This window comes from Rhinolophus sinicus, linkage group LG03 (assembly GCF_036562045.2).
Source record: "Rhinolophus sinicus isolate RSC01 linkage group LG03, ASM3656204v1, whole genome shotgun sequence".
Taxonomy (NCBI): Eukaryota; Metazoa; Chordata; class Mammalia; order Chiroptera; family Rhinolophidae; genus Rhinolophus; species Rhinolophus sinicus.
The window spans coordinates 89,994,299-90,018,635 of NC_133753.1; the positions used below are offsets into that span (position 1 = coordinate 89,994,299).

The 24,337-nt window shown below is 37.4% G+C and overlaps 1 protein-coding gene and 1 pseudogene across 6 annotated transcripts in view; one reads left to right on the forward strand and one right to left on the reverse strand.

The window, feature by feature from the left end:
* The window catches only part of MIS18BP1 (MIS18 binding protein 1), a 44,118-nt gene extending 19,984 nt beyond the window's left edge, over positions 1 to 24,134 (reverse strand). The window contains exons 1-10 of one of the 6 annotated variants that reach the window (XM_074328191.1): positions 23,745 to 24,134; positions 16,962 to 17,593; positions 13,062 to 13,157; positions 12,302 to 12,786; positions 9,714 to 9,787; positions 7,899 to 8,029; positions 4,250 to 4,337; positions 2,694 to 2,845; positions 1,121 to 1,272; positions 538 to 634 (exon numbers count right to left, since the gene is read on the reverse strand). In XM_074328191.1, coding sequence (XP_074184292.1) covers positions 538 to 634; positions 1,121 to 1,272; positions 2,694 to 2,845; positions 4,250 to 4,337; positions 7,899 to 8,029; positions 9,714 to 9,787; positions 12,302 to 12,786; positions 13,062 to 13,157; positions 16,962 to 17,502 — 1,816 coding nt within the window. In that variant the 5' untranslated portion in view covers positions 17,503 to 17,593; positions 23,745 to 24,134. Of the gene's footprint in view, positions 1 to 537; positions 635 to 1,120; positions 1,273 to 2,693; positions 2,846 to 4,249; positions 4,338 to 7,898; positions 8,030 to 9,713; positions 9,788 to 12,301; positions 12,787 to 13,061; positions 13,161 to 16,961; positions 17,594 to 23,744 lie in introns of all 6 variants that reach the window. The other 5 variants (XM_019751722.2, XM_074328190.1, XM_074328193.1 and 2 more) reach the window with 5 other exon arrangements.
* On the forward strand, positions 20,241 to 22,029 carry LOC109458252 (serpin B5; annotated as a pseudogene).
* Positions 24,135 to 24,337: the final 203 nt, after the last annotated feature.

The following is a 24,337-nucleotide window of genomic DNA, read 5'->3' on the forward strand; positions in this document are numbered from 1 at the left end:
TATCTTTTTACACAATTACAAATGTTCTCCACTTTCATTTCTTTCACTTATAAGAACTAAAACAAACAAAAAATGCCATTAAGCTAATACATTTAACTTTACATGAAATTATAAATTTGCTAATGCAGAGAGAAAAGGCTCTATAAACTCTGGTATCCAGAAGTGCAATGAAAGTGCTCTGAAAATCCACATTTACATGAAACTACATTATGGTATTAATTTCATAAAAGGATTAATACAGTCTTTAGAAATTCCTATAAACATTTTTAAAATGATATATAATTTTGTGATTTAAACAAAATTATTTAGTACCTAGATTAAAGGGGGCAAATCTATAAGTGAATCTAGTATTTAAAGTAATGAATTGTTTTATTACATAAATCATCTACTGTAAAAAAATAAAAACCAAACATTTATAACCACTGAAATAGTTGGTCTATCATTTTAGACGTAGAAATTTACAAGATCACCCTTATTATATTAAAAAGTTTCAAACAATAGTTTTCTACTTATTACAAAGACAATAAAGATTATTACCTCGCTTCTGACTTTTAATTATCATTTTATTTGTTCTTTCACAATTTCTGAGTTTCTCTGAAGAAAACTTTTTACATTCCTTTTTTCTCATCAATTCCTTCAAAACAAAAGGTAACTTTTTACTATAACAATTACTACCTAGAAACATGACCTCAAGCATTTTCACAGTATGTATCAAGCATACAAATTTCCAGGTACTTACAGTTCTACAAATTTCATTAGGAGAGGCATTCAGAAACTCATTTTTGGAAGCATCATTTGGGTATCCACTATTTTACGTATTTCCTTTACTGATTTAATAGTATCATTTTTCAAGTACATACACATACACACACACACACACACACACACACACACACACACACACTTTATTTTAGCCTTACTCTAAGAGCTTAATCTTTTGTTATTGTCACCTGCACTTTTCCAATGAGACACTGGGAAAATAAATATCAAGACATTTACCTACAGTGCCCACACTAATGAAAAGCTGACACTTACAAACAGAACTCATGATTTCTGATTTAGTCCCAAACCTTTTTACTAGTATCACAGCACCCCTCTACAGTGTACAGTAAACACTTACCTGATTAGAGAAATCATCTCCTCCTCCATTTTGAATAGTATTATTTGTTTGGTCTTCTGGGAGCCTTAATGGTGGTTTATTTTGGTGATTACTCTGGTAAATGTTTAATTCTGCAGCTCCTGGCAACCTACTGCTTTTACTGTTCTTTAGTTCTATGAGTACAAAGATGGAAATAGAATGACTTTTGATAAAATGAGGAAGGGTTGAGAAGGAACTGAAGCAACAGTAGAGTGATTTTTAGCTAGCTCTGGGCAAGAAATCATGGGCATATTTAATTCATTTCTTTGTCTGTACTAGAAAGGATAAGCAAAGTTTCAAAGGTGATGGGGGGACTATGGACGTGGGGAAATGGGGTGGGGTGGATTGGAGGAGTGACTTAATATTCAGTGTGGTGCCATATTTTGGGCTGAAGCAATCCTAAAGTCTGTCTGTAAAGCTCTTTGTTACAAGGTCTAAGTAGAATTGGCAGAAATTTATACAACAGAATGTATTATTATCTAGAAAAGGCTGTAAGTTAATGTCCATATTTTTTTTCCTCGTGGGGGGTAGGATTTAAAGTAGATTATAGTTTTGGCAGAGTTCAGTTTTGCCAGCTACCTTTGTAGCAATGGTCATTCAAAAAAACATGCCATTTCTTCCATGAAAGCAAACTGGTTTTGACTACTAATAGGAATGAAATTTAGTACAAATATAGAGGTATCTTGAATACAGGTTTGAGATAGGCTAACAGCCTAAATACTTCAGATCTAGTAAACTGAAAGAATTATCATCTTTCACAGACATGTTTATTAGTGTTCTTGGTATTCTGATTCATTAAGAGGTAATATTTATAGTCATGGGGATGTAGGGTATAGCATAAAGAATACAGTCGATAATACTGTTAATAACTAGGTGTGGTGCCAGATGAGTACTAGATCTATCAGGGTGATAGATGGGAATGGGTTTGAGGGCAAGGTGAAAAAAGTGAAGGCATTAAGAAATACAAACTGATAGTTAATACAGCATGGGGAATATAATCAACAATGTTGTAAAGATCATGTAAGGTGCCAGATGGGCACTGGACTTATCAGGGGGATCACGTCATAGACTGTGTAGATGCCTGACCACTGCACTATACGCCTGAAGAGCTGAAGTAGAATAATATTGAATATCAATTGTAACTACATATATAGGTATATATAGTCACGGGATGTGGAGTACAACATAGGGAAGATAGTCAATGGTATTGTAGCAGCTGTATAAGATGTCAGAGGGGTAGTAGCCTGGGGGGGTGGGTTATCACTTTATGAGGGGTTTAAATGTCTAATTATTACATTGCTTTGTACACCTGAAACTAATTTTAAAAAAGGAAAATCATTTAAAAAAGGTAATATTTAAGGAAGTAAGCTGAATGCTGACTATAAGCTATCTGCTTGGCAGTTTTTCTCCCTTAAGTAATGTAAAAGCAGGAATTTTAGGACAGTATAAATAAACGAAGAACTCAATACCATATGCATTGTAAACAATTAAACAATGTGGAACTTGTGTTAAGAATTTACCACTACACCAACAGAGAAGGAAATAGCAAACGTACCCAAACGATCACAATCAAGGTCACGAATGGTGCTGGCTCTTTGGAGGACATCTGTTTGGTTTTCTCCCGCATCATTTTTCATTGATTTTCGTGTGTCAGGGACAAATCTTGCCGTTTCCTGTTTTTGTCTGGCGTTTTTTCCCCCACAAGCCCTAAAAACACATAGTACTTTTCCTCTAATGTTGATTCTCAAAAAACAGAAAAAACTAAACCCACAAATAAATGAAACTCTCCTTTATCTAACCTCAAGCCTAAATGTAACCCTAACCCTACCTATAACATACCAAACCTAACCATAACTCTAATCCTAACACTGTCCCTAATTTTAAACCTACCCCTAAACCTAACTCTAATTCTAAACCTAACTCTAACCCTAACCCTAACCCTAATTTTAAAACTTAACCCTATCCCTCCCTAACAAAAACCCTAACCCTAGCCATCACCCTAACCATAATATTAAATATTAAACCTAACCTTAAAACTAACCCTAGCCCTAAATTTTAATCTTAACCGTAAACCAAAGACTAATCCTAACCCTAATCCTAAATTTAACTTTAACTTTTTAACCCTAACCCCATACCTAATTCTAAATCTAACCCTAATTTTGATCTCAACCCAAACCCTGACCTAACTTTTAACAGTAACCCTAACCATAACCCTACACCTAAAAGGAAACTCCCTCAGCTATAACTTTCTTCCCCACAGCAAATATCACCTAATTTAATCTTGTATTATTTAAGCCTTCGTGGCTTCTACCTCTTCTCTTGCAAAAAACTCAAATATAGTATCTTAAGTCAAAAGACTCAAAAATAACCCCTTAAATGCTTCCTACTATATGCTTTTATGTTTCCCACTTAAGTTGATATTGTAAGAAAATTACAAGACCAATCCTGTCAGTTGCTTATTTTTGTCAATAAAGTCTATTGAAACAAAGCCACATTCATTCTAGCACTGTCTGTGGTTGCTTTTCCTCTACAAAGGCAGAGCTGACTAGTTATAATAGAGGCAGCATGCCCATAAAAATAGTTAATCTCTGGCCCTTCACAGAAAAAATTGCCAACCCCCGTCATATGTTATTACATGGTACTGAGATTAATTAACTTACACAACCATACCCCCTATGAGTTCCTTAAGGGCAAGAATTAATCAATTGCTTCTTTGTTTTCCCAGTGCCAACACACTATGTACTAAGCAGCTGACACTCATTAACTCTTAAGGGAATGAATCAAAGAAAAGGGACCAAGAACTTCAGACACATATTTAAAGGGTAGATGATTGAGGATGTTTCCTTGAAATATGTCAAAGGTTTTATTTTTCTTTTAGATTTATCCCGTATGACAGAAATTCAAGTAAAGTGTTACTGCCTTTTGAAAGTCTAATATCAAAGAGAGCTTCAAAAATGGCATTTCCATATAAAGAAATTAAAACCACTTTATACTTTTTACATAAGTACATACAATTGCTCATCAAATTGTATACCTAAAATGAGCAAACTTTATCAAATGTAAATTATGCCCTAATAAAGTTTTTTTTTTTTAAGTTAAAAAGTACTTTACCTTAATTGTTCCAGAAAATTATCGATGTATTCTTTCCATTTTTCTGGAAAGCCAAACATAAACTTCCTTATGAGATAATTCGGATATCCTATTTAACAATAAACAAAATTATCTAAAAGCCTAAAATTTTAAAAAGATGTCATTAATTCATTACATCATTCGAAAAATATCCACTTATTGTTTACTGTGTGCCAGGCACTGTCCCAGATACTGAAGATTCAGTAATTAACAAACAAAAATCCTTGCCTTCATGGAACTTGCCTTCTAGTATGAAACAGAAAGCAAACCAATAAGTAAAATATCTTGTTAGATGGTCATTGATGCTATGGACAAAAATTATGCAGTTAAGGAGGAATAGGGATACCAATGTGTTCATGCTGGGGAAATGGCAGGCAGGCAGCATTTTAAAAAAGCATAGTCAGAGATGTTCTCATTGAAATACCATATTTCCCTGAAAATAAGACCAAGCTGGAACATCAGCTCTAATGCGTCTTTTGTAGCAAAAATTAATATAAGATCCGGTATTATATTATGTTACATTATACCCGGTATTATACTATAGTAAAAGGCTGGGTCTTATATTAATTTTTGCTCCAAAAGACGCATTAGAGCTGATGGTCCGGCTAGGTCTTATTTTCGGGGAAACACGGTAGCATCATTTGAGTAAAGCCTCAAAAGACATGAGGGAGTGAGCCACGTGGGAACACAGGGTTAAAACACTGGAAGCAGAGAGAACAAAATGAAAGGCTATGAGGCAAAAGTGTGCCTGGCCCATTTGTAGAACACAGAAATCAGTGTGGCTGAAGTGGAGCGAGGAGAGGCTAGAACTAGGAAGTTACTCAGACAGCTGTCAGGGGGCAGTGGGGGAGCACGGGAGAGTATAAGGCCTTGGGGTCATTTCACGGACCTAGTCTTTTACTTTGGGTGGAGGGGAAGCTATGGAAAGATTGTAAGCAGAGGAACCACAGGATTTCATTTTAATAGGACTGTATTAGCTGCTATTTTGAGGAGTCTGTGGAAGTAGAGAGAGAAAAAATGAGACCAGTTAGGAGGTTACTGCAATGATTCAGACAAAAATCATTGCAGATTTTTGTGGGTTTGGCCCACAGTGGTCAGCAGAGGCCTAGGTTTTGGATATTTTATGGAGATAATGCCAATAGGAGATACTGACACACTAGATGTGCATGTGAGACAAGTTGAGGATTTAAGGATGTCTCCAAGGATTTCGGCTAGCCTCTGGAAACACAGAAAGGGAAGACTAGGCTAAGCAGATTTAAAGGAGATCAGGTTTTAGATACATAGTCATGCCCCACAGAATGATGATTCAGTCTACGATAGACCACATATACAAACGTGGTCCCATACGAAGGCAGTCTCATAAAATCATAATGAAGCTGAAAAATCTGTATTTACCTGTTATGACCTCATAGCGCAATGCATTATTCACAGCTATTAATATAGAATAAGGATATGAAGACTTTTGTACAGTTGTATAATGTGTTTGTGTTTTAAGCTAAGTTATTACAAAAGAAGTTAAAAATATTAAAAAGTTTATAATGTTAAAGTCACAGTAAGCTAAGGTTAATTTATTATTGAAGAAAAATAATTTTTATACGTTTACTGTAGCCTGAGTGGTGTCTATAAAGTCCACCGCAGTGTACAGTAATGTCCTAGACCTTCACATCCACTCACCACAGAGCAACTTCTAGTCCTATAAACTCTATTCATGGTAAGTGCCCGATACAGGTGTACCATTTTTTAACTTTTATACCGTACTTTTACTGTACACTTTCTATATGTTTAGAAACACAAATACCACTGTCACAACTCCTTACGGTAAAGTAACATGTTGTACAGGTTTGGAGCCTAGGAGCAGTAGGCTACAGCACATACCCTAGGTGTGTAGTAGGTTGTACCACCTAGGTGTGTGTAAGTGCACTGTGATGTTCACACAACCAAATCACCTAACGATGCATTTCTCAGAACGGATCCCCGTCATTAAGTGATGCACGACAGTATTCAGTTTGAGATGCCTGTTGACGTCCTAATGGAGATGTCAGTGGGCAGATGGAAAAGGAGTTGAGTGGCTACGGGAGTATTCTTGCTTAGAGATATAAATCTGGCATTTGTCATCATATAGGTAAGATTTAAAGCCCACAAGAAATCAACACAGGACTTAGTGCAGAAAGAGCCCGAGTCTACTCCATTGCTTACAGGTAAAGAAGAAAAAGAAAAATGAGCAAAGAAACTAAGAATGAACAGCAGTGAAGCAGCAAGAAAATCGGAATATGGCATTTCAGAAGCCAAGTAAAGATGGTGTTTCAAGAACGTAGGTATGATTGTGTCATTATACTGGATTTAGCAATGTGGGGGACACTGGTGACTAAATAAGGGACGTTTCAGTGAAGAACTGGGGATCAAAGCATGATTAAGGAAAACTGAAGAAAAAAATGGGAAAAATTCAAGAGGAATTAGATAAAATAAATCTTCTGAGTTGTTTCGCACTGATTGAGAGCAACAGTGGTTGAAAGTGTGTGGTTAAAAGAGGGATTACTGCAGTGATTTTTTTCCTTCTTCCGCCTCACCCCCCCCCCCCCCGCCACCCCCCACTCCAGTTCAAGTTGTTGTTTCTGTCTAGTTGTGTAGGACACAGCTCCCTGGCCCAGCTGGTATTATGAGCCTTGCTCTCCCCCGGCTGAGGAAGTCAGTAGCCAGTCCTAGGTTGTAGGTCGGCCGCTCACGGCAGCCCAGCTCCAGCGAGAGCCAGTGTTCACAATCTTAGCTGTAGAGGGTGCAGCTCACTGGCCCATGTGGGAATCGAACCAGCGACCTTGCATTAGGAGCAGGGCGCTCGAACCACCTGAGCCACGGGGACGGCCCTGCAGTGATATTTTTGAATAAAAGAGGTAAAATGGGAGCTAGAGTACAAATGGAGAGGCTGACATAGACAGACACGTGGACAGTTCATCCATAATAAAAGCAGATGACTAGATATGGTGAAATAGAAGTTCTCTTCTGATTGTTCCTATTGCTCAAGTGATCCCCTCCGTTCTCCCCACCCTACCCCCACCCCGAAAGAGGGAGGGAGGAGGTATTAGAGATTTGCAAAAATATGAAATAGTCATTGTGGAGGGTAGGAGAGTGAATGGATGAGGGCAATGTGGCAGGATACCAAGTAGCACTAAGGGACCACAACTTGTTGCTGGTCATCATAAACTTCAAGTGGACTGCTCAGAGGTGTTTTCTTCAGTCACAATAGCTGTATGCGAGGCACAGGCAGAAAATTAGATTACACCAGGACTGGGGTTGTACTGGGCAGGTTTAACATAGAAAGGAACCAAGGCGTTAAATCGTATTCTTATAAAGCAATTCCTCCCAAATAAGGAACACTTCACTTGAATTAAAAAAAAAAAAAAAAAAAAAAAAATCACTGGCCTTATTTAAACAGTCAAGAAGAGTGACTAAATCAGAGAAAAATGATCAGCACATAATAGTTTCACATAATGTGGTCAATTCTGTTTTAATTCTTAGTTTTGACTGATTCACAATTTTAAAACACCTAAGTAGAAGTAAAAATATATATTACTGTTAGAAATATGGTTAACTGCTTTATCTATCAAAATAACATCAATTAATAATGTGCCATTACCTGCTGCTTTCATGGAAATCTGGTCTATCATTCCTTTTAATATATAAATGTTGCCTGATAATGTCCTAAGTTTGTTGTGCATAATCCGTTCTATAATTGCATTACTGTGCCAATATATGTTAGTGATGTCTCTAAGAGGAAAAAAATTGCTTAGTTAAGGCCATAATATTCACATTTTACCAGTAATCACAATGTACATAAATAAGTATATAAATTTATAATATGAATAAATTTGCATTCCAGCTACAGTAACAATATTATTAATCTAATTACAAAACATGTGAGGACCAAACATTGCAGCAGAATTAAACTGTTTGGCTAAATGTGATCCTCAGAGTATGTACCAAGAAACTGCTGTGACCAAACCATACCCCTAAGTATAAAATACACCACTAACAAGTGAGCAGGGAACTTCTCTAAATACCTGGTGCTGACAATGCTTGCAACTCCATCTTAACTGATGCTAAACTTCCAAAGAATGATTCCCTCTCTTCTCAGGGCCCATGCTGTGTTAGCTGTCATGCAATTATATAGTTTGGATCCATCTAACCTTATGATTATTTACCCTCACTATACAGCCAAATGATTTTTACCTTCCTCTTTGGAAAGCACCAAAAAGAGGTTCCAGGGAAAAAACAAACTGCAATATCGTATCAATGACCCATAAGTCTACTCCTCATATTTCCTTTAATAAAACTAAGAATATAAAATAGAATGAAATGTGAATATGTATTAGATAAATGTTGAACATTCTCTAATTACTCAGATAACTAATAAATATACTAAATCTAAGCATAATAAGTAAGAAATTCTGTTCTTTTAATTTGGTTAAATGGGATTAAATTCATATAGTGTACTTTAATACAGTATTACTTCCCATTCTGTTCTTTTTTGCTTTATTAATTTTATTAAACATTTAAATAGCACTCTAAAAGTACTGTTCTTAAGTCTTAAAAATATATCTCATTTAATCCCCCACATAACTCAAAAGATAGTAATATTATTATCAGCATTGTGCAGATGAAAAAACTGAGACTGAAAAAGAATAAGCACTTTGCTCAAGTCACACAATTGGTAAGCAGCGGCAATGGGATTGCCACCAACGCAATCTTGGAAATTCAGGAAGTGCGGTACAAAGCAGGCAGAAATAGAGCAGGCAAGACAGATTTATACACTCAACCTCTAAACTTCCAGATAAGCACCTTGAACAGTGATATCCTGTATTGTTTTTATTACAAGCTTTTATTACAATTGTTTCCTTTTTCACCACTAAGAAATCGATTTTGAAGAACAGGAAATGGTAGTAAGAGATTAGCAGAATTAAGCAAAGCCCACTTACCTGATGATGCTTTCGCTTTAGGGAGAACCAGAAAGTGCCAACGATTACTTAATATATAGCTATATGGCAAAGTTTTAAGTAACTTTGATTCCTTTTCTGGATCAGTAATTTATATCTGGTTTTCCCAATTTAGATGTGAGACTCTGGACTGAAATGCATGTAGTAAATATTAACTAGCAATATATAATTAAGCATATAATAATACCAGTCCTTTTATTAGAACCTCTGGAAAAAAATAAAGCACTACGTATACAAATTTGAGCTGTCACTATTTAAAAAATAACGTAACAGGCAAAAACAAGAGAGCTGGTTACAATCAACACGTACAGTCATTTCACTTTTTTTGCCTTTTGTAACCTCATTATAAAGTCTTTGTTTTGCAGAAAGATGCTATTTTGCATGCATCTCCTTTTCAGTTCTTACACACAGGTATCTTATTATAAATTTTATTAAGAGTATTTAAATGTTATACTTACATCAATTTTCCTTCTACACATATAGCAGTGTTATTGTTGATGATTTTAATCATCCAGTCCTGTAGGTGGACTACCTAATTAAACATAAAGTACGTATTTCCTGTATTACTTGTAGCATTAGCATTATAAAATCAATTTACATTAAATTAAAAGAAAATCCTCATATAAGTAATCCAAATGACTCCTTAGTGCTCATCTATATAAAAATTACATTCTATTTCAAGTAGCATAAGGTAAAAACTCATAAACCGTGAAACAGAAAAGATGAATGGAGAGAGACTGAACTGAAGTTGTACTGCATAGTTTGTTCTACATCCAGAATCAATTATACTTTAAATGTTCTTATTACCAACTCTCTGAATCACTAGGGGAAAAAAAATTACCTAAAATCTGAAGGCAGCCATTGAAACACCAAGTCTCACAAAAGACCCAATAACGGAGAAAAAGGAGTCAGTTGTGTAGTATACATGCCACCATCACTCTTATCCCTTAAAATTAACAGCATATTTTTTCACAAAGTTGATTTGCAGTTGCATTCAAGTTTCTATAAACTATAAAGGTGATTGCTAGTTATCTGTATTTAACAGCATTCTATTCCAACGCAAATTTCTGTACAGCTCAGAAAATTCCTTATTTTAGGACAAGTAAAATCCTATCATAAAGGAAAATTTCTGTGAACATCTGTGCTAAGAAATTGTTTCTACTGCATAACAAATACTGAATTATTTCTGATGAGCTATATAGCCCAAAGTCATAAAATAACCAATTTGACTTGCCATTTACTGTATATATAAAATTATAAAGATAAATTCTTCAGTGGTAGTTTTATGCTGAGTCAGGAAAAGACATTAAAATGGAAGGGTGCTCTTCGTTTGTGCACTTCTCAATTATGTTCATTTAAAAAAATTATAGTAGGACTTGGGAATAGACAATAAAATTCCTTTTTTTTTCTACTTTCACATTTGGAACTACCTGAGATATAACAAAGTATCAGTCAGATGGTATTAAAAATAAAAGCTAATAAGAGGTAGTGTTCTAAGCACCTTAGATGCATCGATTCCTATTATCCTCATAACACTAGGAGGTAGTTATTAATATCTTCGTTTTGTAGATAAACTGCATTAAGGTCATTATATAACTTGCCCATGTCACCCATAGCTAGTTAATGGCACAGATGGGTCACAAATATGCAATTCTGGTTCTAGAATCCTGTACCATACCGCTTATATAAAATGTTAAAATGTTAATTCATATTCATTCCACAAACACTTGTTGAGCTCCAGGTGACAGACACAGTTTGGGGAGTGGGGATTCAGCAAGAAACAATACAAAACAGCCGCCCTCTTGATGTGGGCGAAGTGGGGGTGGAAGAAAGTGGAGTGATGGTGGTGACATCCAAACAAATGGACAAATAAGTAATAAAATATCAGGGGGTCATCATTACTAGATAACTGGAGGTGTTTTTTTAGACAGGATAGTTAGGGAAGGTCTTGGAACAGAGAACTGTATGAAGTGAGGGACTGGCACATGGAAATCTGGTAATATTCTTCCAGGCAGAGGGAACAAATGTAAAGGCCCTAAGTAGGAGGCATGGAGGACACAGTGGTTTGAAAGAAGTGAGCATGAGGGAATAAAATGAGGCTGGGCATCTCCAGGATTGAATTATGTAGAGTCCTATACACTATGGTAAAGGTTTAGTGTTTTCTCTTGAGATGAGAAGTTACTGGAGGATTCTGAGCAGAGGAATGACATGATTTAATTGTTTAAGGAGCTGTTGGGTAGAAATTGGACTATATAAAGATTCTGGCTGTTGTCTGCCATCATCCTTTTAAAAATTAACAGACAAAACGTTAACAACTGGAAATTTTACATTGTATCTTTCCCCTTGAATGTTTTTCCATTCTACTTTCTTCAGAGAATTTGTCCTAATATAACAGCATAGTTTGAAGGTCTGAAGTCTTTTATTGATCACTATATTACTTTACAACAGAAAAAATAGTCACATCTTCAGATGCTGTACACGTATGTAATTCTTTTTTCTCTTTTAATTGCTCTGTTATTGTACCCCAAGAATCAGGAAAAAAAAATTAAGAACAAGTATGAACTCAGTGTTCATCCCCAAAGGAAGCAAATTGTTGAAGGCTATATACAACTAGTACCGTGTTTCCCCAAAAATAAGACCTAGTCGGACAATCAGGTCTAATGCATCTTTCGGAGCAAAAATTAACATAAGACCCAGTGTCATATCATATCATATATCATATCATATCAAGACCCGGTTTTATATTATAGTAAAAGAAGACCGGGTCTTATATTAATTTTTGCTCCAAAAGACGCATTAGAGCTGATGGTCTGGCTAGGTCTTATTTTCGGGGAAACACTGTAATAGAGCAAGATAAGACTTATCACCTGGGTCTTCTTGCTTTCAACCCACTGCTCTTTTCACTAGGCCATACTGCCTCTGCACTAAATAATAAAACATAAAAATGAAGCCAAGGAGAGAGCATAAGGAGAGGGCATAAGAGCTCAAGCTCTTGAAAAATGGGGGTAAAAACAGAAATACACATCTATCTTAAAGGTTTTCCTACCTTATTTTTTTTAACTCCATGTATAGTAGTTTGAAAGATACTTGAAGGAGGAGGCTTTGAAGCACATCTTTTTGATCTCCGAGGTATTGTTACATGAAAGCTTGGAGTTGCAAGCACAATTTTACATGTATCATTTATGGACCCTGGAAGATCAGCCTCTCTGGGCATTGTTTTCTCATTTCCTTCCTTAATTTCCTGTGGTGAAGTCCTTTTTGTTGTCATCTTGCTATCAGACACCATTAATTGGTCGCCATTTTTAGTAGGAACACAGTCAGTATTGAGAGTCTCAACAGTAGTACTTTGGGATTTTTCACAGGCTGAATCATTGCCTCCTAAAATAAACGTGTCCTTTTTGGACTTAGTGGTTGCAACTGTATTCTCCTTTGAATGAAGAATTTGTTGAGCCAACTGGGCCCTAGTTAATGCCCTGTTTGGGACTCCTGCAGGTAAAACATTTTCATGTTCCTGGTTCAAAATTGGAAGCTCTGCAAAAAACACAAAACCAAACAAAATTTATACAAGAATCACATGAAATTAAAAGAGAAACAGGACAATTTAACACTGTTTATATTAAAAGGAAGTCTTTGGGTTAGGAATGCTCCACCCTTCCCTTTCCAACAGTCTTTCTGAGTGCCTCTGGCTTTTATGATTTAATCTTTATCCATAGTCAATACTTAAGGCCTGCCTACACAGGGAAAGTTATTACCCAGAACATTTAACCATACATTCAAATAACAAACTAAAAAACAAAATACTTTACCATAAGTTAAATTGTGCAGAGGCACTTTCTTTTCCTGTTGACACTGAACCTTTTGCTGGACAGAGAGTGAAACACTACTTGATGATTCTAGAGGAACTTCTTGGATAGAGGTTGGGATGTTTTTTTAAAGAAAGAGAAAGATGAGTTCTGTTAGTCACTGAGAAGAAAAAAATGCCATTTTAAAATCTTGAAATAAAGACTTAGGTTCAGTAATGATCAGACCAATATAGTATACTTTTCTAATACACGAGCATTACCTAAGTTTTCCCCTTTATTATCTTCTCAGGCCTTAACTCCATTCTCTACACCTACATTAGGCTGAGAAAGAATTTTTTAGAACTACACCATGTTATAACTTGCCAGCTCTAGACAAAAGTATACTACTGGACTCAGAAGCCTAGAGATCTGGAATAAAAATCTGGTGCTGCCACAATTCAGGTATATATTAAGATTATAGATGAAGTACCTCCAGTCTTGAAAATTCTGATTTTTCTAGCTGCTGTAAATTTCTAAAATGTGAAAGGACAGTTGAAGAGCTATAACTTACACTTTAAAAATCAAAATGCTGAGACTCAACCATAATTTGCACCCTTCTGACATCTCTTTAGCAGGCTTTCAAAGGCACAAATCTGGTAGGCTATCAACTAGACAACAAGAACTACTAGTATTGCTTACATTTTATTTTTGCTTCACATCCTAGATCATTACTTTTATCTCTTCAGTATAGAAATAAGTTTCTTTCACACAAAAACGGGAAGGTAACAGACTTAAAATTTGAACCAGAGAAGGAAAACTGAATTATTTTATGTTTAATTTCAAATATTATACTTGAAACAAATTGGTAGTGATTATGTTTTAATAAGTATGCTTCGTCCTTAGAAATCTTAATATAAAGATTATAGAAACTGCAAAACTTATTCTCCGGGAGCATTTGAGATCTTGTTCCGTGGCATATGTCATTAGGTTTGGCTGAAATAAACTCATAAAAATTAAAAAAATATTTACTATAATGACGAGTCATAAAAGAATGAATTTATTTCTTTAACTCATTCTACTAGAAATGGAAGGGCAATGCAGTAAAGACAAAAAGTAATTTGATCAGATATAACATGCTACATAACCTGGGTCACTTATTTGAGAGTCCAAGGCCCAGGCAGAGACTCTAAAAGATCCCTGAAATTACATACAAAATTTGTGTTTGTATATATGTGCGTTTTCTGGGGAAAAAGTCATCACATTCTCAAAGCAGTCATTTCTTTCTCTAATTCTATTTTACACATAAATTGTGCTTTCACGTGCATTATTTCATTGGCTTCTCCCTTTTCTCTCAGGCTGTGTGAGAAACATTATTTTGTGTACTGCCCCACCTCCATCCTAAACTCCCTTAGAAAACTGCTTTTTGTGTCAAAATATATCATTGTCTTTGAAAGGCGACAATGCACCCACAATCTATTGTGTAGAAGTTAAGAGCATGCACTTTCTAATAGATACCTGTATTTAATTCTCAGCCCATCCCTTATTACCTGTGGAACACAGAGCAGACAAAACCTCTTCATAAGCCCCATTTCCTACACTATTGAGTGAGCATCTATCTGTAGTATTTGCTGAAAAGATTAAATAACACATGTAAAATATCTCTATTAATTACTGCAACTCACTAAAATCTCAATTTCAAGTATCCCAATTTCTGACCACTTTCTATCTTTCCAGATTATTCTTTTTAATTCACTGACTATCCCAATAAGACGTACACTACACTTCTTCACTTCCTCATCTCCTTCAGTCCTCTTTTCCTTGTCTAACCAACTTAAATTTCATGGCCAACTGTGGTTACCACCTTGCACACACATCCCAGCTACCCTGCTATTCTCTCACTTCATTCTATTTGGCAAAATTACAATCCTGATCAAATCCAACCCCCTACCTATTCCCCATCAGCACCTATACAGCTAAATAGGGGCAGAGGAAAATTCACAACCATACTTAAATTTTTAAATTCATGCCCACAAATCACAAGGTCAATAACGTTGCCAAGGAAATCAGACTTCAGCCCAGGCCATTTAATCTTCCACTCCTACATCCTACATTAGTCAAACCTCCACCTCCTCAAATTTCAATACCTGCTTCTCATACTCTTAGCTGATTACTTTACTTCCTATTTCAAATTATTTCTGAAGTCATATAACACTACCCATCTTCTTGTTTGAGTGATGATCTGTTTAGGTTCCTAGCAAAGGCCAAACCTCCATGTTTGAATTCTATTCCCTCTCAACTATTCAAGGGTATCAACTTCCAATCTCAGTTTTTCCTTCTCTACTGGCTCATTCCTAACAGCACACAAAAATGTAATTCCACCAATTATTAAAAACAGTAAAATATTTAAAAAACATACTTCCCATATTTCTCAGCTCCCTCAAAGAGTTGTCTATATGCACCACTGTCAGTATCTGTCTTCACATTCCCTCTTGAACCCTCCTGAATCACGTTGTTGAATCGTTCCACCAAAGCTGCCTTCATCGGTCACCAAGGACCTGCATGTCGCTAGAGCCAATGGTCAAATCTCACTCAGCCTTCATCTCACCTGACCAATCAGCTGCATTAGACACAACTAGGTGACTCTTTCCTCAAAGCGTTTTGTTCTCTTGGCTTCCAAAATATCACTCCTGGTTTTTCTTCTTCTTCATTTTCTTCTAAGTGGCCTGCACTACTTTCTAGCCTTTATTCTAACTTCTAAATTTTGAGGTGCTCTAGGACTTTCTTGAATGTTTTCTCTTTCTACATTTACTCCTTGATGATCTCATCTTATAGCTGTAAATACCATTTAGAGGCTAATGATTCCCAAATATAATTTTCTCACCTGCACTACTTCCCTAAATTCCAACTATTTTTTTCCAACAGCCTAAATCACACCTACACTTCAATTTTTAACAGACATATCAAAATTCACGACAAAACTTAATAACTAAGCCCCCTGTCTTATTCCTCCTTCAGCCTGTTCCATTTCAGTGAAATCAGTCCACCCTCCCAGTTGCTTAAGGAAAACAAAAACAACAAAAAAACACAAGTCTAAAACAAACAAAAACCCCACCCTGGAGTCATCTTTTATATCTAACATGCCACACCCCATCTATGGGCTAATCTGATTGGCTCTTCTCCAAAACATATCCAGAATCCAATCACTTCTGCGCGTCTTCACTGCAACCACCTGGCCCAAGCCAACACCATTTCTCACCTTGATTACCAGTAATTATTTCAAATTAACAGCCAGAGTGATATTTTTAAAATGTAAGGCAGACTTTGTTATTCCTCTGCTTAAAATCCTCCAATGGCTCCTGACTTTGCTCACGGTAAAGGGCCAAACTCTTACCCAAAGGTCCTACATTATCTGACCCTCTCTTATTTATCCCCACCTCCCCAGCTCTGTTCACTCACTCCATGATACACTAATCTCATGGCGGGTCCTTGAATTTCTGAGGCATGCTTCTATTTCACGGCATTTGTACCAGCTGTTATCTGTCTGGATCATCCTTCCCCGGTGTCCAAGATACTTATCTGTATCTATCACCCTCTTGAATTTTTCGGCTGAAATACCTTCTCTTTGAAGCATACCCTGACTGCCTCACTGAAAATCACAACGTGCTCTAACTCTCCCCATTATCCTTACTCTGCTTTTTCTTTCCATAGCACTTCTCTGCTACTCTACCATAAAAACTACTTAACTACTGTATGTCTCCCACTGACTGAATGTGAGCTAGCTACATGAGAGCAGGGATTTTTCTTCATTTTGTTCACTGCTGTATCTGGAGTACCTAAAACAGTACCGGACACAATAAACAACACATCACAACTTTGTAAACAACCTCATAATAAATATACATAAATAAACATAATAAAAATAACCTCTTAGTGAGCTGCTTTCTGATTGGAATGATTGGTTGTTCTCCTTTTCTTCACAGAGGTAGGTATGCTGCAATACTCTTTTCTCAGCTCCCTTGGGAGTGAACATTTTGTTGCTTTCACTTTTCTGTGGTTCCAATACACTACTGTTTCTTAATGCTTGTTCTTGCTTGTCATGCAATACTTTTTCTTTCATTCTTTGAAATACTTTTCCTGGTGATTCATACTTGGCTTTATTTTTTAATCCATCCTTGTTGGGCTTTATAGCACTGATATCAAGAAGACTGTTAGAGGCGGTAGCCTCTGTTAGCATGGTAGACTGAAATACATTTTTATTTTTAGAAATTGTTGTTTCTAGGAATTGATTCGTTTTATGGTTATTCAATTTTAAAAAGCAGTTCTGATATTTCACCAAATCTTTTACAGGAGTAAGTGTGCCTGAAGGAATGCTGTCAAAAAAGACTGCATGAATGGGCACATTTCCCCTTTGAGATGTCTCTGTGGACAGGAGAATTCCTGAATTTTTCAAAGGTGTTGTAATCATCTTGATAAATAGGTGCAACAAATTTCCTCTATCAGAAAATTCACGTAAACACAAAGTTCAGGACAGATCTTCAGCAAGGGCCCAGAGGAACCTGTAATTCAATGTAAAATCAACCTTTATCATCCTTTGGTACAGAAAAAGTTTATTTGCTTTCCATAATGACAAAAGGTTTAATTGGTTCATAACAACACTGGGTAACCTATAGCTCACAAGTCAGACTAAAATTTTACATTTCTGTTAAATCTCATTTTATTTCTATTTAATAGGAGCCATTTGGTCTTTGAACTTACTTCTCTACAAAAATACAGCATTCATTAAATCATCTACTTAATAGCTCTAAGAAATGAATTTTGAATATCTGTTTTTGAAATTTACTTGAACCTTAAGTCCTGGAGGTTCCAACCTAATATTTGCATCAAAAAACATTAAATGACATCTGCACATGGCAGTATATTGGGTTACAGAAGATTAACTTTCCAAATATCGTTCTTCCCTTTTGGGCACTTAAATTTTAACGCAGTAGCTACAATGATATATCCTAATTAAGGCTGAAAAATCCATTCCATTTTTTAATTAAATAATCCCCAATCTTGATTTTGTTATGCTGCAGAACATTTTAATTATGAGGTTTTTGTTGAAAAACCTTCAAAACAAAATTATATTCATTCTAACTTTAAAAAAAATTTAATGCTATTTAGAATTTTTCAAGGGAATCATGTACTTGAGCATACAATGTCTTAGAATTGTTTTAGCTTGTTTCTTACGTACAAATTTTATATCTGACACCCAGGAATTACAGTTCTACATGATAAGCCATACAGTTGCTTTCTACAATACTTGCTAAATAAATATATCAGCCCAAGGAGCTTGGAACTTACCAGTCTAGATCTATAGCATCTCTTACTGCTGAATTTATAACTATTCCAATAAGTCTTTGACATCATGTAAACATAAAAAGCCTATCACAGAAAATTCTAATGCAGTGAGACCAAAGACATCACATATCTTTACCTACAGTAACCTCTGTGAGAAATAAATATGCAAGTTAAAAATTCATATACAAACTACTATTTTATCCAACGGTTTATAAGAGGAAAAAAAAGGAAATATTTCTCACTAACGAGCTGACAAAGGATATCTTGGGAGCCTAACCTGTGAAACAAAAACTACTGAATTCTTTCACAGAATGTTAATTCAGCAAGTATGTACTAACACGTACAATTATGTGGCAATGTGCTAGTGACAGGAGTCTTGTGCAGGGAGTTATAAAACTCACTAGCCATGCACGTTCAACTCTCAAAAACAAAAATAAACTAACTGGGACAACTACATGGGAAAATGGCAAAGTATGTGCAAGTTTACACAATCCCAATACTTCAGAATGTAATAAAATGCTCAACAGGAAGTATAAACTGCAAATTAACTAGCAGAACCGAAAATAAGGCCAACGTGTAGTAGACATACAGAACTGTTTTCACTTAAAGGCTGATCATTATGGTCACATTGAACGGCTCCGAGAACGAGCCCTAACTCCTCTGTGACATGTTGCCCAACCTTTTACCTCTCAATTCAAGCATGAGTAGGATGGAGAGGTGAGTAGTCAAGATTTCAAACAGCATCAAATTCCACACCCCCTCAGGACTCTTCTTTGCTACTGTGTGACAAATAGCAACTCAATAGAAGCCAAAAGAGTTGCCAACAGTTCACAGTGGTTTCAGTGTGATTGATGGAACAAAGAAGGATGTAGAGGGGGAAAACATCAGGTAGGATTTTCTCTGACCATAGAGGCTTTGCAGAATAGACAGAATAAAGACAAAACACCACTGGGTGAAGGCCACTTAAGAAACACCTGAAGCCCCATTCTCTTCCTAGTTAAAAGAGCAAAACAAAGAAAAATTCTGTTGCTCCGACTCTGATGAAACACAGACCTTAGACAATGGGCATTCAGTAATAAGCACTGCTCAATTTGAAGAAAGGACAGAATGTCCTGAGGGCCAAACATACTTAATAGAGGTCACAAACAAGAAATCTGAGGTCATGAACAAGAGATTGTTAGCTCCTTCTTGGACTGGAGATTAGAAGGTGAATTCTAAAATAGAATGCTTGTGCTTTCATTAACTGCTTAAAGCTATTTGGAAAATCTAACAATTCATTCTGAAAACTGACAAATGCTGATGTACTAGGAAAAAAAAAAAGTTACTTATTCAAAATAGACTCGGGCATGGGAAAACCATTACATGACAGGCTAGCTATGAGCATTTATAGTAAATGTACATATAGAAGTAAGGCTAAACAACTGTTGTCATGGATCTGATACTGAATGTAACTTGCTCTTCTTCCCAAAAGACATGAAAAATTTGTCTAGGAATGTACTGTAGTAGTAACAGTACTACTACTAAGTATCATGTGGAATGGGTCAAAAATCTCAAAGCACACTAACCAACACGGAGCTGGAGTTGGGAAAAACGAGAGGAATTGTAGGATAACTGGCAAACGGTACGTTTGAAAAAAAAAAAAGAAAAAGAAACACAGTATATGACATACGCAAGACCAATATATCACATTCAAAGAGACCAAACGAATCAATAAAAAAAAGATCAATACAGAAAAAGGACAAAGGACATTAAAGGTAACTAACAGAAAGAATACAGGTGCGCATGCCCTTGATCAAGAAATCCCACTTCTAGAGGGAATGCTTTCCTTGTCCCTTTCGTTTTCCAGAGTAACTACAACCCAGGCTCACAATGGATGCCCTGCAACTGGCAAATTCAGCTTTTGCAGTTGACCTGTTCAAACAGCTGTGTGAAAAGGAGCCAGCAGGCAATGTCCTTGTCTCTCCAATCTGTCTCTCCACCTACCTGTCACTTGCTCAAGTAGGCACCAAAGGTGACACAGCAAACAAAAGGACAGGTCCTTTACTTTGAAAATGTCAAAGATGTGCCCTTTGGATTTCAAACAGCAATGTCGGATATAAATGAACTTAGTTCCTTCTACTCACTGAAACTAATCAAAATGGTCTACATAGACAAATCTCTGAATCCTTCCAGAGTTCATCTGCTCTTCCAGGAGACCCTACACAAAGGACATGGAAATAGCTGACTTCAAAGATAAACTGGAAAAAACGAAAAGGCCAGAACAATGCAAGTAAGGATCTCAGACGGCCACTTTGAGAACAATTTATCTGACAACAGCATCAGTGACCAGACCAAAAATCCTTGTGGTTCATATGCTGCCTATTTTGTTGGAAAGTGGATGAAGAAATTTCCTGAATCAGAAACCAAAGAATGCCCTTTCCAAGTCAACAAGACTGACACCAAGCCCTTGCAAATGATGAGTCTGGAAGCCAGGTTCTCCATGAGCAACATCGAGGGCTTCGACTGTAAGGTCACATAGCTCCCTTTCAAAACAAGCACCTCAGCATGCGCGCCCTGCTACCCAGCGATGTGGAGGGTTGAGTCCACAGGCCTAGAGAGGGTTGAAAAACACCTCAACTCAGATACCCTTGCAGTGGAACAATCCCAGCACTATGGCCAATGCCAAAGTCAAACTCTCCATTCCAAAATTTAAGGTGGAAAAGATGATTGATCCCAAGGCTAGTGTGGAAAACCTAGGGCTGAAAAATATCTTTAATGAGAATACATCTGATTTCTCTGGAATGTCAGAGACCAAGAGAGTGGCCCTCTCAAATGCTATTCATTGTGCTCAGAAATAACAGAAGATGGTGAGGAGCCCACAGAGCTGCCAGGATCACGAATCCTACAACACAAGGATGAATTCAATGATGCTGACCACCCATTTATTCACATCACCAGGCACAACAAAACTCGAAACATCACCTCCTTTGGCAAGTTCTGTTCTCCTAAAGTGGCTGAGCCCAGGTGAAGTTCCTCCTGAATTCTCTGTGAACTCTGTATCCAGAGAATCACTTTCTAAATATGATAAATTGTTAACATTGCTGGATGAGGAACCAGCTGGTACTTGTCATACGTAATCCTCACACTAATAGGCCCATCTTTTCCAATCTTTTCTTTTGTTCCCTGCCCCCCACCCCCCAATAAGAAACAATGCTTTGAATGAAATCACTCCAGAGGAGAACTATGTAGTCATTATTTGTCATACTATCTAGGGTTATGGGCAGGAATACAGTCTTTCACAGAGAAAATTCCCGTAAGGAGGACCTGCAGGATTTTATTCTTAGAGCTTTGCCTCCCTTTACTGGGATACAGAGTGTTCCAGACCTTCTCACTTCCCTAAACAACTAAAGAAATGTGGTGCACGGGACCCACAAAACTTTCCCGGCTCCAGAGAAACCTGGGCATATGTTCAGGCTACTGTTGGTCCCAAGCTCCTTATGCTAAACCCTATGGGACAAATGTTTTCTTCAAACTCTGATTTTTTGGGTTTCTTTAGAAAGATAATATGTTGCACAAACTTATGTTATGGAACTCCACTGACAGAGTATGAAACAACACCTTATAAATCAATACCTTAATACATCTGCCACAAATGGTAGACTAGTGACACACAAAAAAAGTAGCCCAGGTATGTCAGGTTTTGCTGACAAATGTATATGCCACCAATTTATGAACAAGCTTTGTTTTCAGAACTTTTTGAGATTTTGGAATGTTGGATAAGGAATTGCAGACCTATGGTAGCTATCGTGCAGCCCCCTAAAGGGGAAGTTCAGATCTAATTAAAAATTCACTTTAACTTTTGATAGACTGCACACCTGGTCATTTAGTTGGTGCTAGACCGCTGGCAGGGGCTTCTAACTGACTCAACAAGGTTTTAGATGTCTGACACCAAGGGACTTAAAATGCACAGGAACTCTCACAGTAGCCAATAAAAGAATTTTATGAGAGTTGAAGGATGTTGTCTCTGTCTAACGGGATAGTGGGGAAGGGAAAATAACTTATGACTTTAGAAAATCTAACTCAAGCTACTGAAGTGCTCATGCTGTTTTGACATGAATTTTTCCAAGCCTGTAAATTGCTAGTCAGTAACTTACATTAACAGTAATTTAAAAAGTTGGTCTGGTAAGTTAACAATATTGCAAGTTCACATATTAATTCACTATCAAAACAGCACATTTACTGAAGATTTTGTGACAGTCCCTCCCTCATCTCTTCTCTGGCGTTCCTTGTAAATAGGTTCAACTTTCTTTTTGCTCCAAAGGAGCAATATTAATTTCTTCTGTGCTATTGACAATAAGATATTATTCAACTAAAAAAACCATTGCACTTCTAGATTTTTTTCCTTACAGAAACACATACGTAAGAACGCAAATATATGTGGTAATAATAGCCAACATTTACTGCATATATGCCAGACACTACATAAGCTTACAGCAATTCTTAAGAGCTAAGCACTGTTATTATTCCCACATTATTCCTCACGAAGATGAGGAAACTAGGCATAGGGTGATTAAATAACCTGCCCAAGGTCCACTGACAATGAATAAGAGCAGGACCCAAGCCTATCTGATTTCAAAGCCCAAGTTCTGAAACAGGCACTGTATAAGGACGTTCACTTAATTACCCAGGAAATTAGAAACAATCTAGATGTCCAGCAATATGGGATAAAATTCTGCTACAACCATACAATTGAATTCTGTACATTCAATAAAAACATATATATGTAATAATAAAGTAGCTAGTATATATTAAATAAAAGAAGAAGGAGCAGAACAGTACAATTGCCTTTCTGTAACACACATGCCCCGGAGCATAAGCATAGGGGGAAAATCCAGAAGTGTACCAAGTAGTAAACAGTGTTTATCTTTGAAGAGGAGGATGAAGGTCCCTTCCATTTTCTAATTGTATTAACATGTTTGCAACCAATATGTAATTTAATCAGAAGAAAACATAAGCTGGATGGCTCAGTGGTTTCTATAGCCCTATGGATCTTGGGTTCCAACGTTTAAAATCGGGCAGGACGCACATAATTTTCCTACTTGGTAATCACTCTACAGTAAAGGTATTTTTTTCCTGGAAGTGATTTTTAGAGCAAAGGCCTAGAGCGCTCATCATCGGAACTAATCTGAACGAAAGTGGTCTACTCTTGATAACTGCAGTAGACATGCAACAAACGTACACACCGAATGAAGGCGTAGTTGTGACACCACTGCCAAAGCCAGAAGTATACAAAAGCCTGCGTGGGCCTAGAACGCTGAAGGGCTGGGACTCGCCGCGCAGGAGGGCACCGGCGGCAGGAGGCGAGGGGACCGGACGCGGAGGCCGTACCTTGGGAGACGGGCCCGGCTGAGAGAGACCGCGGCGGTCCAGGCTCGGCTTCGCGCGGATCGGGGAGGGAGTGGGGGGAGTCAGGAGCCTCAGGGGGCCCACGCATCGGGCCCGCAGCCGTGGATTCCCGGACACCCACAAGTGTGGGAATTCAAATTTGAATCGCCCGCCCTTCAGTCAGCCCGGGACTGGCGCGCTCAGGAACTGAGATACCACGCGTTTCACTGGGACTCACGAAAACTGGAGGCGGCCCCCTCGCCGCGTGGGCGGTGCTGTTTCCACAAAAAGTGGGTAATCCCAAGGGCCGAGCGCGCCCTGCCAGTCCACAGAACTCGTTTCGTCTTCTGGGGGCGCGCGCCCGCGCCACACTCCGCCGCTCCTCCCGTGATGCTCCGCGGCAGCGAGGCCTAAGTCAAAAGTCGCCTGCGCGCCGCCGTGGTACTGCGCTTTTTAAGTTTGGCCCTTCCCGGCCACCCCCATCGCCTACCGATGTGCTTGCTTGGGGCGTTTAGTTTGTTTGTTTTTTTCGGGTCTGGGGAAACAGCTTGCTGAATGTGTTTGAGAGAGCGTTTCGTTTTCTCAGGCCGTCAGAT